The 12,015-nt window shown below is 37.7% G+C and overlaps 2 protein-coding genes across 4 annotated transcripts in view; one reads left to right on the top strand and one right to left on the bottom strand.

Annotated features, from left to right (window-relative positions):
- LOC136843949 (serine/arginine-rich splicing factor 3-like) overlaps window positions 1-6,419 on the bottom strand; it is a 180,670-nt gene extending 174,251 nt beyond the window's left edge. The window contains exon 1 of one of the 3 annotated variants that reach the window (XM_067112945.1): window positions 6,272-6,419. The gene's annotated coding sequence lies outside the window, so the exon portion shown is untranslated. The remainder of the gene's footprint in view (window positions 1-6,271) is intronic. The other 2 variants (XM_067112940.1, XM_067112939.1) reach the window with 2 other exon arrangements.
- The window catches only part of LOC136843948 (protein trapped in endoderm-1-like), a 97,775-nt gene that overhangs the window by 79,569 nt on the left and 6,191 nt on the right, over window positions 1-12,015 (top strand). The window contains exons 2-5 of the mRNA XM_067112934.1: window positions 960-1,092; window positions 8,979-9,092; window positions 9,536-9,806; window positions 10,793-10,996. Coding sequence (XP_066969035.1) covers window positions 960-1,092; window positions 8,979-9,092; window positions 9,536-9,806; window positions 10,793-10,996 — 722 coding nt within the window. The remainder of the gene's footprint in view (window positions 1-959; window positions 1,093-8,978; window positions 9,093-9,535; window positions 9,807-10,792; window positions 10,997-12,015) is intronic.

Genomic DNA, 12,015 nt, shown 5'->3' with positions numbered 1-12,015 from the left:
GCCTCGTTGCGTGCTTAATAGTCGCATGATAGCGGGAAACGTGACGCAGACAGTCGGAATTAAAGCTAATTCGGTTATTATTATCGCTCATTACAACGAAGCGGTTCTAAAAAATCATGAGGTTTCATCTTCGTGAAAGCTGTGTACCGTATTCGCCCATGAACAAGCAATTAAACTTGAAGACTACCCGGGCGTTGGAGTTAAAATCCCCAATTAGCCATCTGATTTAACTCGGCCCTTACACATTTCCGAGGGTAGTTTTACAATTCAGGGAAGGCTGTCAATTTGCTTTATCTGAATATCTCGAAAGGGTTTTCGCCAGTGAAGAAATAATCGAAAGAAATGGTCTCAAGCAATGTAATCCTTTTCATAAACACTTGACAGTTATTAACACTAAAACATACACCGGATTGAAAAGAATAATTGTTTTGACAGTTCTTCATAAAGGGAACTTTTGTAGAATTTCCTCAAGGAAATATATGGAATATGTTTTTTTAGAAAAATGCTGGCTCAATTGTGTACGATACCATTCCCTTTATCGCTAGGTCTGTTGGTCCGACGGTTATTTGAGAAGGATATTGATTATTTCTGTGATGAAAATTAAAGACTACTGTTATAAATGTAATGCAATTATTATACGCTGAACAATTTGTACGATTATAAATAAGAGCTATTTTAGTTGATTGTTAAGTGCTTTGTATGAAAATTTGTAGAATACTGGCACATGGAAGAGTTCCTAAACACGATATTGTAGCCAAAGAATAGTGTATATTGTGCATTGGCTATTTTAAATAAAAGAAAAAAAACTGATTGTGGTGTAGAGCCTTCCAATGTTTTAAATAAGACTTTACTTCATGTTAGACTCCAGAATATGCTATCTACTGCTTTCTACCAACTTTTGCACTGAGATAAGACTCTTTTGATCACCATGTAATTGCTGTATTTCGTCTTCCCTACAGGAAACTTGGTCACCATCGTTGCCCTAAGCCGTAGCCCAAAGCTTCGCGTCCACGCCACAACTGCCTTCGTCATTAGCCTGTGCGTGTCTGATCTTCTCTTCTGCACCATTAACCTCCCACTGACAGCGTCCAGGTAAAGGCAGTGGTGAATTTGTAATCTGACTCAGGATTTACACGGAAAAATAAAGCTGTGTGGTTTGTGTTAAAACAAAAAATTTATCACTGATATAGGAAGAAAGTAGTTTTTTTTTTTTTTTTCGAGACTCTTTGGGAACAATAACCCTTCAGAATATGAAGTTACCTGTTACAATCATTAGTTGTCTGGTAATATTTCTCTCGGTTCGACTGATTTACCAGATGTGCTGCTTTTATTAAAACGTCACGTAGTAGTCTCATATGTGTCACAATATTTTATGTGGGAATAATAGTATTTCTTTGGAGAATAACAAGTATAAATAACGAGGCCACGACGTTTTACAGGATTTTATTTGTGAAAAGCTTATCATCATCAGCATCATCATAATCGTTATGGAGTATTTTAAGGATGTTTTCCTATCTGCCCTCATTCAGTCTTCCTCGAAGACTATTTAGGGCAGCGGTTCTTAACCTTGGGGGGAATTTGGGGTTTCTCAGGGGGTCACAAAGGGTTAGGGAGAATATAATTTATTTTCATATATTTGGATTACCCAGTTGGGCTTTTACCAGTCTGGCGAGTACGACTTGCAATTTGCAGAGTCTATCAGTGGTATTTTTCAAGGTTTTTGTTCGTGGCATTTTCAATAAACCATGGTCTTCCTATCATTTTGTCTTACCTTTTCACAAGGTTCACCATTTCGAAATTTGTTACAGGGGATACGGTAATATCCTGAAGAGTCTCGGGGGTTCATAGGATGAAAAAGGTTAAGAACCAGTGATCTAAGGCTACAGAAAATCAGATTCGTGAAGCACTAACAGCATGCATCCATAGATGCATTTTGATGCTTGGAGGATTTCCCATTTTAAACCGTTTATTGCCATTATTTCTTCTTTTTAAGCTTCTCCTGTAGCTCGCTAATAATAAATCTAACAATAATTAGTCCCTAACAAGTTACATCCCAGCTGCCATCAGATTTTGGAGAACAGAACAGAATATACAGTACAATTTAGGCCAAAGGCCAGGCGCTGGGACCTGTGAGGTCATTCAGCGCTGAAACGGAAATTAGCAGTAAGTAGGTTTGAAATGTGTAACAGGAGGCAAACCTCGCAACTGCGCATGAAACAACTGTTAGAGAGGGTGGAAAGCGAGATAGAAGAAAGAGAATACGAAAGGAGGTACAGTAAAAGGAATGAAAGACGTTGCAGCTAGGGCCCGAAGGGACGCTGCAAAGATCCTTAAGTAATGCCTACAGTGCACCACGTGAGATGCACTGACGGCACTAACCACGTATGGGAGTCACCAAATTATGGGATGTACTTGGAATTTCTTAAGTCTTTCAAATTCTAAACTTTTTTATGTTAAATTGCGCAACATGTCTTTGTCACTCGGCTTCAGTTTTTTTTTTTTTTTTTTACGGGTAGTGAGTTATATCCTTTCTATTTAGGTTTCCTGCTATCTTTCTATCTTCATTTAATAAGCGTCGTCTTCATCCGTCCTTTGTCTTTTATGGTCTGAATTATAGTCCGTCTGTGATGATAACACTTTGTTTTTATGAGCTAGCATCATTTATCGACCCCCAAAAACAGCATGTCTGGGGCAAAAGATAAGATCACCCCAGTAAAAATTATAAACATTCGTTAAGTTTTCAACTAGAACAAAGCCATCAAATGCCAGTTTATAACAGACGTGCAAAAAATCATGGCAGTTAGATAAAATTTATTATTTGGGAAATCTTAAAATCTTATACAACGAAATCATACTTCAAATTGTTCACTATTATTATATACCAGTGGTTCTCAAACTGGGGGTAATTACCCCCGTGGGGATAATTAAGCCGTTTCTGGGGATAACGAGGCACTTTCTAAAAGTAATAATTCTTTGGAGTAAAATTCAGTCAATGCATAAATAACAATAATAAATGAATAAAGATATAAATAAAATAATACAGAAATCGAGTCATTTTTATCATAATTATGCAAGTTATCCCCCCAACATTCGTTTTCTTCAATCCCGAAAGAAAATAAGAATGCCACGAAGGGTCTTTGAGTTTATATTATAACTTCACATAACTCAAGAGGAATGGGCTATGGGTAATGGTGATCTATCACACCACTTCCGGGGTAACGATAACAAAAAATCTGAGAACCAGTTATATACATAAACCTGGCGTATTTCTTTCAAAATATTTAATTGATGAAACTTGGTTCTGCCGAGCGAAAATGTGTAAAATTAATATTAATTACCAAGACTTTTCTATCAAAGGGCAAGCGCATAACGAATATGGCTTAAATATACTGGAATCCATATTATAAAGAAGACAGTTACAACGCCAAACAACCCCTGTACAATTGTTTATAGCTTAACGCTTTGTTTACGCTCTCCTGTCTTTGTTTGTTTCTTTCGTTGGGTTCCTGAAAAAACTAAAATTTTTAGTCTTATTACTCCCGCAGTTTAAGTATGTGCGGTGCCTATTCCCTTTGTTTTATACTTTGCCTCGTAATTTATGTGTAAATCGATGTTTAGTAAGATGGTTTTCAAATAATTGCAGCCTTGAAAATGCGACGATAGCAACTGTCGTGAAACGTTGGCATAATGAATAAATAAACAAATACATACAATATATACACTGTATATAATATATATATATATATATATATATATATATATATATATATATATATATATATATATATATAATATATATATATATAAATATATATATATATAAATATATATATATATATATATAAATATATATATACACATATAAATATATATATATATATATAAATATATAAATATTATATTTATATATATATATACATAAATATACAAATACATAAATTATATATATACAAATATTTATACATATATATAATGTAGATATAGTATATAATATATAAACGATACACATGTCTATATGCATGCATATATAGATAAAAATATATATACATATATATAATGTATATATAGTATATATATACAAAACACAATGTATATATATACATATATATACAAACATGTACATATAGCTCAACGTATCGCAATTTAGCGTTATCAAATGGCGCACGGTATACGGTAAGTACACTCCAACTTGGCTGAATGGTTGTCCTTGTAAAAAGTGTACAGTATTATCACAATACATAAAAGTACCAACCGATAAAAAATACATTATCTACTTCATGGCTGTTACTTTTAATGCCTCCATTGACGTGTAACAGTGCAAAAAAAATTTACCAGTAGGAAAGAGAGAGTGTGTGTAATGAGTTTTACTGAGGACAGGCAACTCGGGTGTAACTATCCGGCGTCCTAGTAAACTTCGAACTACTTTATGAGATTGATAATTTAATATATTAGTTAACAGATAATGTCTATAGGCAGTATAAATTACGCTTGAAACGTCAGAAGCTACTGCAAACATGCCAAAAGACTCGACAGCAGAATATTTAGTTGACAGTGACTGTTAAAAGCAATCCATAACTGACGACCTATAAAACAGGAAATAGTACTACACCCAAGTCTTGCGCGAACGTTTGGTGCGATTTCTTAGAATTGTATATCCTCTCCGTACTACAAATGTCTAACATACACGTTTCAGTTGTCTTGTCATGCATAAACCATTCTTTATAAGTTAAAAGCCATTAGGTCGTAACTGCAGTAAAACACACATACACACACACATCCCTAACACGGTCAGGATTTACAAAATTCCTTTCTATAGGCTAAATGTTCCATACTTGTCATTACTTTCATACTGATCTCTTTAATAGCCTTTCTCATAAAAAAAAAAAGTAGAAATCACGTCATGAGAATGAAGTGGTGTTAGGCCTAGGTGCACTGGCCGGGGAGAGTAATGCAATAGCAGCACTTTAAAATTCTGGCGGGAGAATTTTAGGTGAACTTATTATCGACAAGGCCAACAGTATTTTATGGTACCCATGTGTATCGCGATGGATAAAATGTTGCGAAGTGATTGATTTAAAATGAAAAATTTCATGTTATCAAAGTACTTATCCTATTTGAGTTAAGAATGGCTTATCAAGCGGAACATTCGAAATGCAGTCCCATGAATTTAGTTTCCCCAGTGAAACTATAAGAGGAACACCTCATTCTTAGCAGCTTTTTAAAAAAAACATTTCTGCCTTTTCTGACGTTTAGCAGTTAACTGACGACCCAGGGAGCCCTATAACCATCGTCGAGCTCGGGCTTCGACATCGGTTTACCATTTGTTGAAACTGATAGATATTGTACGTGGGGAAAGGCTGACGTGAGGTAAGATCAGCATAGGCCTACGTACAAGAATGCATTTCCCTTCCCGTTACTAAATACATCAAAACTTATCAGCATTGATGAGGTATTTGGTAATCCCAATAAAGGAATGAACAAATCTTTAAACTGGAGGCGCATTTAGACACGTTTTCTAAGGTGTGTCGATTTTATTTCAAAGCTTGAACGATAATGAAGGCTCATAGGCCTAAGTGTAAGGGAAAGCTCTGCCTAGCTGGAAATATTATGCATTTTTTTATGAGCACTAACTTATATAAAGGGGGTAGGGTGTGTTACTTAATGTTTTTAAATTAAAAATACCGAACTTCTGCAATTAATCAATGTTGGATAAAAATCGAGACCTAGGCCTAGTCTACAATACAATGCTTGAGGACAATGGGATAACTGTCATCTCTCTCTCTCTCTCTCTAGCATTTTTTTGTTTATCTCTCTCTCTCTCTCTCTCTAGCATTTGTTTGTTTATCTCTCTCTCTCTCTCTCTCTCTAGCATTTGTTTATCTCTCTCTCTCTCTCTAGCATTTGTTTATCTCTCTCTCTCTCTCTCTAGTATTTGTTTATCTCTCTCTCTCTCTCTCTCTCTCTCTCTCTCTCTCTCTCTCTCTCTTCCGAGTCCTTCCCACTGTGTTGCCTATAGGCCTACTTGCTTTGAATCATACAGTATTTAATATGGCTCAAGATCTTTTTTTACTTTATATTACGTAAAATATACGAGTAATGATGTTCTGATTTCAAAACTGAAGCGGCCACTGCGCTTCTGTGCCGAAATGGAATGCTGGAAACAAACGACACGGGAACGAGAGAAAGCGTATAGGCCTATCTGCTGCTTACGAGACATTTTGCTGACTGGCAAGAAAAATTTATTATATAAAATTCAGGAAGCTTTATTTACCTGTTTAACGTAACTCCATTTTCTCCCGAAGAGTTCCTGCGTTCGCTTGTGCAAGCACAAGGCTGCGTAACGCGCAGTTATGAAGATAATGGACGAAAATAAAGAGCAGGACGCACGAAACACCTGTTCAATTTACGCGGTTCAAGGGTGACTGATGGCGATACCCTCCGGAGGAAGCAGCGCCGCTCTGGTGGCGACTTCCCAAACTTCTTCTTCTTCTTCTTCTTAGCTTGACCCCGTTTCTATACGGGGTCGCCGTTTTTGGATAAGCCGCTTCCTTCTGTCCCTGTGGTGCTACAGTGGTCCCTTCTCCCTCAACTCTTCCTTCACACAATCTCTCCATCTCTCTCTTGGTCTCCCTCGTCTCCTTCTACCCTGCGGGGCCACCTGCATAACATGTCTTCCAATATGGTTCTTCCAGTAGTCTAGGTGTCCGTCAAAAAAGTCACAATTTTGGCTAGGAAAAAAGTCACATTAATTTATGGTGGCCGGTAATAAAGTCACTGGGAAGAAATTACAATATTTCTTTGATCTTCCTCTTCTTCTTCTGCCCTGCGCGGCCATCTCCTTAGCATGCCTTCCAATATGATTCTTCCTTCCTCCCTTCTCAGTTGCCTAGGTGTCCGTACCGGTGGCTGGTTTAAAAAAAGTCACAGAAAAAAAAGTCAGTTTTGGCTAGGAAAAAACTCACATTAATTTATGGTGGCCGGTAATAAAGTCACAGGGAAAAAATGTACAAATATTTCTTGGGGGTCATTATCTTGATGATATTTACAGTCTTTTGTTTGTGTTTTTACGGTAATCCCCAACGGGCTTTGTACTAAACATGCCGCAGAGGTGGATACATACCGGGTTAAAACCCTTGGGGGTCACTGCCTACGAAAGATTAATGTGACTTTTTTCCTGGCTTTTTTTCTGTCACTGTTTTTTAACCTGGATTCGTCCTACTATGTCTCCTCTCCTGCATTTTCTTTGATATTTCAAGTTCAACCACCTTTCTTGACCCTCTTATTCCTAAACCTATCCTTCCTCGTTACACCAGACATCCAAACTTCATAGGACTATTGTCTATTTCATTCCATCTACCTATTCACCAACGTAGGTTCGGGTAGGTTGGCATATGCATCGCTATTGCTCTAGATTGGCTGAAACCAATGTTTCCGATATTGTAGGCTTACTGTGACAGGGATGCAGACTATTTTTCCAGTAATACATCTGAATGCTTATACAGTATATACAAAAAAACACACTTTCCTATCAAAAGACGAGCTTTTATCACATAGTCTACGTAGATCAAACACTGACGAACGATGAACCGTAGGGGGCTAGTGTCGTCAGTGCACCTCACGAGATGCAGTGTAGGCATTACTTAAGGGTTTTTGCAGCGTCCCTTCGGGCACTGGCTGCAACCTCTTTCATTCCTTTTACTGCACTTCCGTTGAAATTCTCTCCCTTCCATCTTACTGTCCAGCCTCTGTAACATAGTGCAGCTGCGAGATTTTCCACCTCTTACACCTTTCAAACCCTTTTACTGTGAACTTCCCTTTCAGCGCTGAATGACCTCACTGGTCGCAGCGTTTGGCCTGAATTCTATATTCTAACGAACGATGGATTTTCAGTAATAGTTTAACCTCATTGTAGGTAACAGACATCTGGCTATGCAAGTGCGAATTAAAAGTATTTTAATAATTTCTTGCATGTAAAATGCACGAGTAGGGTGATATTCGCAATAGCTGTCTGGGGCAGGTGAAAGGAAAAACCATTTCAACATTGATTGGAGGGCGGGAAATTTCAGGTTATGCCTGGCAATGATATTGGGGTTTTCTTTTCGGAATACTCTGCATATTTGTATGATTTTTTCCTGAGCATTCAAATCACTATAACAGTTCAGTGACTGGGGCAATTTCAAGAGTATTTTACCAAATAACTTATTGAGCAATAGTTTGAAATTTCGTTGAGTCGCCGTCATCCCTTCTGTGTTGATGACATGTGTACGGCATAAACGGCTAGCTTAGACTTGGTTTTTTTTTTTAGTGTAAGGCCCCGGATATGATACTTCAATAGAATGAAGAAAATAAATGTTACAAGTAACACTGAGTGATATGAAATGAAAGTGTGCTTAAAAAGCCAGTAAAACCAAATATCTGGCGAATAGGCCTATCGTTCGCTTATTAATGCTTCTGTTCTAGAATTCAGCATCAATAAACGTTATTTTTCCAGTTTACGAATGTTATACCTATAGTATCATAAAGTTATATTCATATTCATGCAATAATATTGTACACAGAATAAAGTTTGATTGATAAGATCTTGTGATATCAACAGTCACCAAGTCATATCTTCTCCCATCTCTACAAAGTGCTCCCGTTATATCTGCATAGGCTTTCATTGACTGCAATGTCAAGATATAGAGATAATTCAAAGTAGGGTTAGTTGGAAGCAAAAATAAATATGAGATTTGACTTCCATCAGACCTTTATCGCAATGGACATTGAAACACTCCGTTAACGACAAAATACCATTGAATTATATTCAAGTCCCGCCTAACTTATCAAATAGTTTTGGGCTTAACTGTAATGGTATCATCGGTAGTAGTAGTAGTAGTAGTAGTAGTAGTAGTAGTAGTAGTAGTAGTAGTAGTAGAGGAAAAGATAATTATATACCATTTTGTGAACAGCACCACTTAAAGCAATCTATGTTTCGGCAGATACATTCACGAAGCCTGGGTTCTCGGAGACACACTGTGCAGCGTCTTCCCGTTCTTCTTCTACGGCAATGTTGCAGCCTCCGTTCTCAACATGGTCGCCATAACAGTCAACAGGTGAGAGAGCTTCTGCAACAGAATGCATCTTTGCATTTCATTTTCTGTCACTGATTAAATACCAACCTTGCGTGTGAAGGCAGCAGCCGCCATGATACTGAATCATTTGAATGTCTGGTCTCCACAAACACAGTTGCGGGCACACCACACTATTCGTGTGAGGTGCAGAGCTGAACTTGATAGTTTTATTTCATACCCTTTCTCTTTCATACTGTTATTACATCATTTAAACTGTCACTGAATTCCCTTGTTTTTTACAATTTAAACGTCTTTAGCCTTAATTTATTTAATAGTACATCAGACTGTTTATTCGAGTAAAGGCAGCTGACAGAGTTGGAGTAAAAACGGCAAGCGCTGAATGACTTATCACTGGTCCCAGCGCTTGGCCTAAATTCTATATTCTAGAGTGAAAACGGGAACTTTAACCGCGTCCATTCTTCCAGGTACATCCTCATCGCCCACCACGGCATTTACGACCGAGTGTACAGCCGCCTTTACATCATGATAATGATCCTGGTGGTATGGCTCTTCTCCTTCGGCATGATGATGCCGCCCCTCCTCGGAGTGTGGGGGCGCCTGGGACTCGATCCTCCGTCCTTCTCCTGCACCATCCTGAAGAAGGAAGGATCCTCCCCGAAGAAGTTCCTCTTTTTGTTCGGATTCCTTCTGCCTATGATCGCAATCATCGGGTGCTATTCGGCCATTTACTACAAGGTAGATTTTCCTCTGCGTGTTCAGTTAGTTTTTGAAGTGGTTATTTCTGCTCGTGCGTCTTGAGTACATAACTTATAACTGACCTTCTGTGTTCTTTTGTGTTTATACTGACGGCAGGAGGGTGATTATATCATCATTGTATCATTCTGTACTGTCACTGGATATTCTTTTTTTTATCTTTTATTAGAGATAATATACAATATTTTACATTTTTAACAGTATTACAAGCAGAATTTGATCAAAGTTGACTTCCCTTTACCAAAAATTAACAAATATGTCTTAGTACAACTTCTCTAGATGAGAAAATGTGTGGAAACTCTGATTTGTGAAATTGAGTGGGAAGGAGTTATGCTAGGTGACATAAATATAAGTGACAGAATGAAGGAATGATCGACAGGTTTGAGCTTTCAAGAGCAAAAGAACAAAGCCTTCCAGAACGGAAAGATCTTTGTTATTTGGAATAGCATGTCACCTTCATCAAGAGTAGGCTGGTTCAAATGATGTATCTATGAGGAAAATAAATAAGATGAACGGGTTACAAAGTGTTGAAGTTATAAATAGCGAAAACGCAAGGTCTGTAAATGGATTAATCACCTGTGGAAAAAGCGCATTATGGAAGTCTGAGATTTCAGAAAAAAAAGAGTAGTTAGGTAAGTACTTACATAACTGATGTGGGAAGGAGGTGAAGAACATAAGTTTGAATAACTGAGTAGCAGACATATTAAAAAGAAACCCCCTAAAGGGTCTGGAAAATAGCCTGGAAGCTAGTTCGTAGCTTTTGTACATTTTAGAGAGGTGCGCCCTAATGCCTTGTGAGTGTAATAGGAAGCATTTAAACCATTTTCCTTATTGATAATATCAAAAGGACAAAGTAATTCATATATTTAGAAATCCAGCATGAAGTCAAAGTTACGTAGGCCTACATGGGGTAGAGCCATAAAAATTTACCTGCAGACTTGGTTCACTAAAATGGATATCCCCTCCAGGTACGTCAGTCTCGCAGGAACTTGGCAGCTCACAGCGCTGCGACGTCCCCTACAGGAGCGAGCAAAAGTCCCACAGGGTCGAGCTACGGCGCCCAGATGGCCAGGAAAGAGGACATGAGACTCACTCGGATGATGCTGACCATCTTTCTGTGTTTCCTGGTCTCCTTCCTGCCTCTCATGATCGTCAATGTTGCCGATGATGATGTGAGTCGAGAGTTTCCAGTTTATGAGGCTTTTGAATTTAGTTCTGTCACATTTTCTTTCCATTTATTCTCTTCTTGGGTCTCGATTGCTTGGCTTGAGTCTAGGGATCCACACCTGACTTTTTTTAAACCCTTTCTTACCTTACTAGTCCTATAGCTGCCATAACGCAAGGGACCTTGCTGGCAAAAGCCAGTTTCATCTAAAATTAACCTTCTTAGATTACAGAATGTAGTCTCTTGGTCCTTTGCAAATCATGGGATGACTTTATTCGTTTTTATGCTATTTTTGACGTTTTTTTTTTTTTGGAAAGATTACTTCAAACAAAAGGTTTCTCAATACACCTTTCCTCCTTGATTTGATTTTCGTGGGTTTAACTTGTCTTCAAATACCGTGGAGCTTCATACAAAATATATATGAGCAGAGCGGTCTTTTTCCCTTACAGCTGGAAGTTCTCTGAAATGTAAGAAGAGAAAGTCCCATTATTTGCCCGTTTTATTTCAATCATAATTTTGGGTAAACTCGAGATATCAAAAGAAATATATGCGTCATGTGCTCCAGTCTAACAGTAAATTATTTTTTCTAAAATTAAAATACGATTACCATAAATCTGAAGCCCTGTGATGATCTACACTTCCAAAGTATTTTTCAGTTGTAACTAAAACCTTAATTTTTATGTTGTCTACTTTCAATAATACGGATAACATCGGTACTTTACAATCAAATACTAGAAGGACAATAGAGGGAAACCTCTCTAGAAAATTACATCTACACAACACGCTTATTTCGACGCTCTTCTAACAGCTGATTCATGGTACAACTGCGAGGTTTTTCTTCTGTTACACCTTTCAAACCTTTTTACTGTCAATTTCCGTTCCAGCATCGAATGATCTTTGGCCTAAATCCTATATTCTATTCTGTATTCTGTAACATGCTTATAATACTTCAAAGGTTTCAGTAGACATGTATGTTAGGTCATTGTTAGGTCTAAAGGGTGAATAATTCTAAGCTCACTGCCTCCG

This window comes from Macrobrachium rosenbergii, chromosome 12 (genome assembly GCF_040412425.1).
Source record: "Macrobrachium rosenbergii isolate ZJJX-2024 chromosome 12, ASM4041242v1, whole genome shotgun sequence".
In the NCBI taxonomy this organism is placed as follows: domain Eukaryota; kingdom Metazoa; phylum Arthropoda; class Malacostraca; order Decapoda; family Palaemonidae; genus Macrobrachium; species Macrobrachium rosenbergii.
This window is presented reverse-complemented; position numbering and strand designations above follow the sequence as displayed.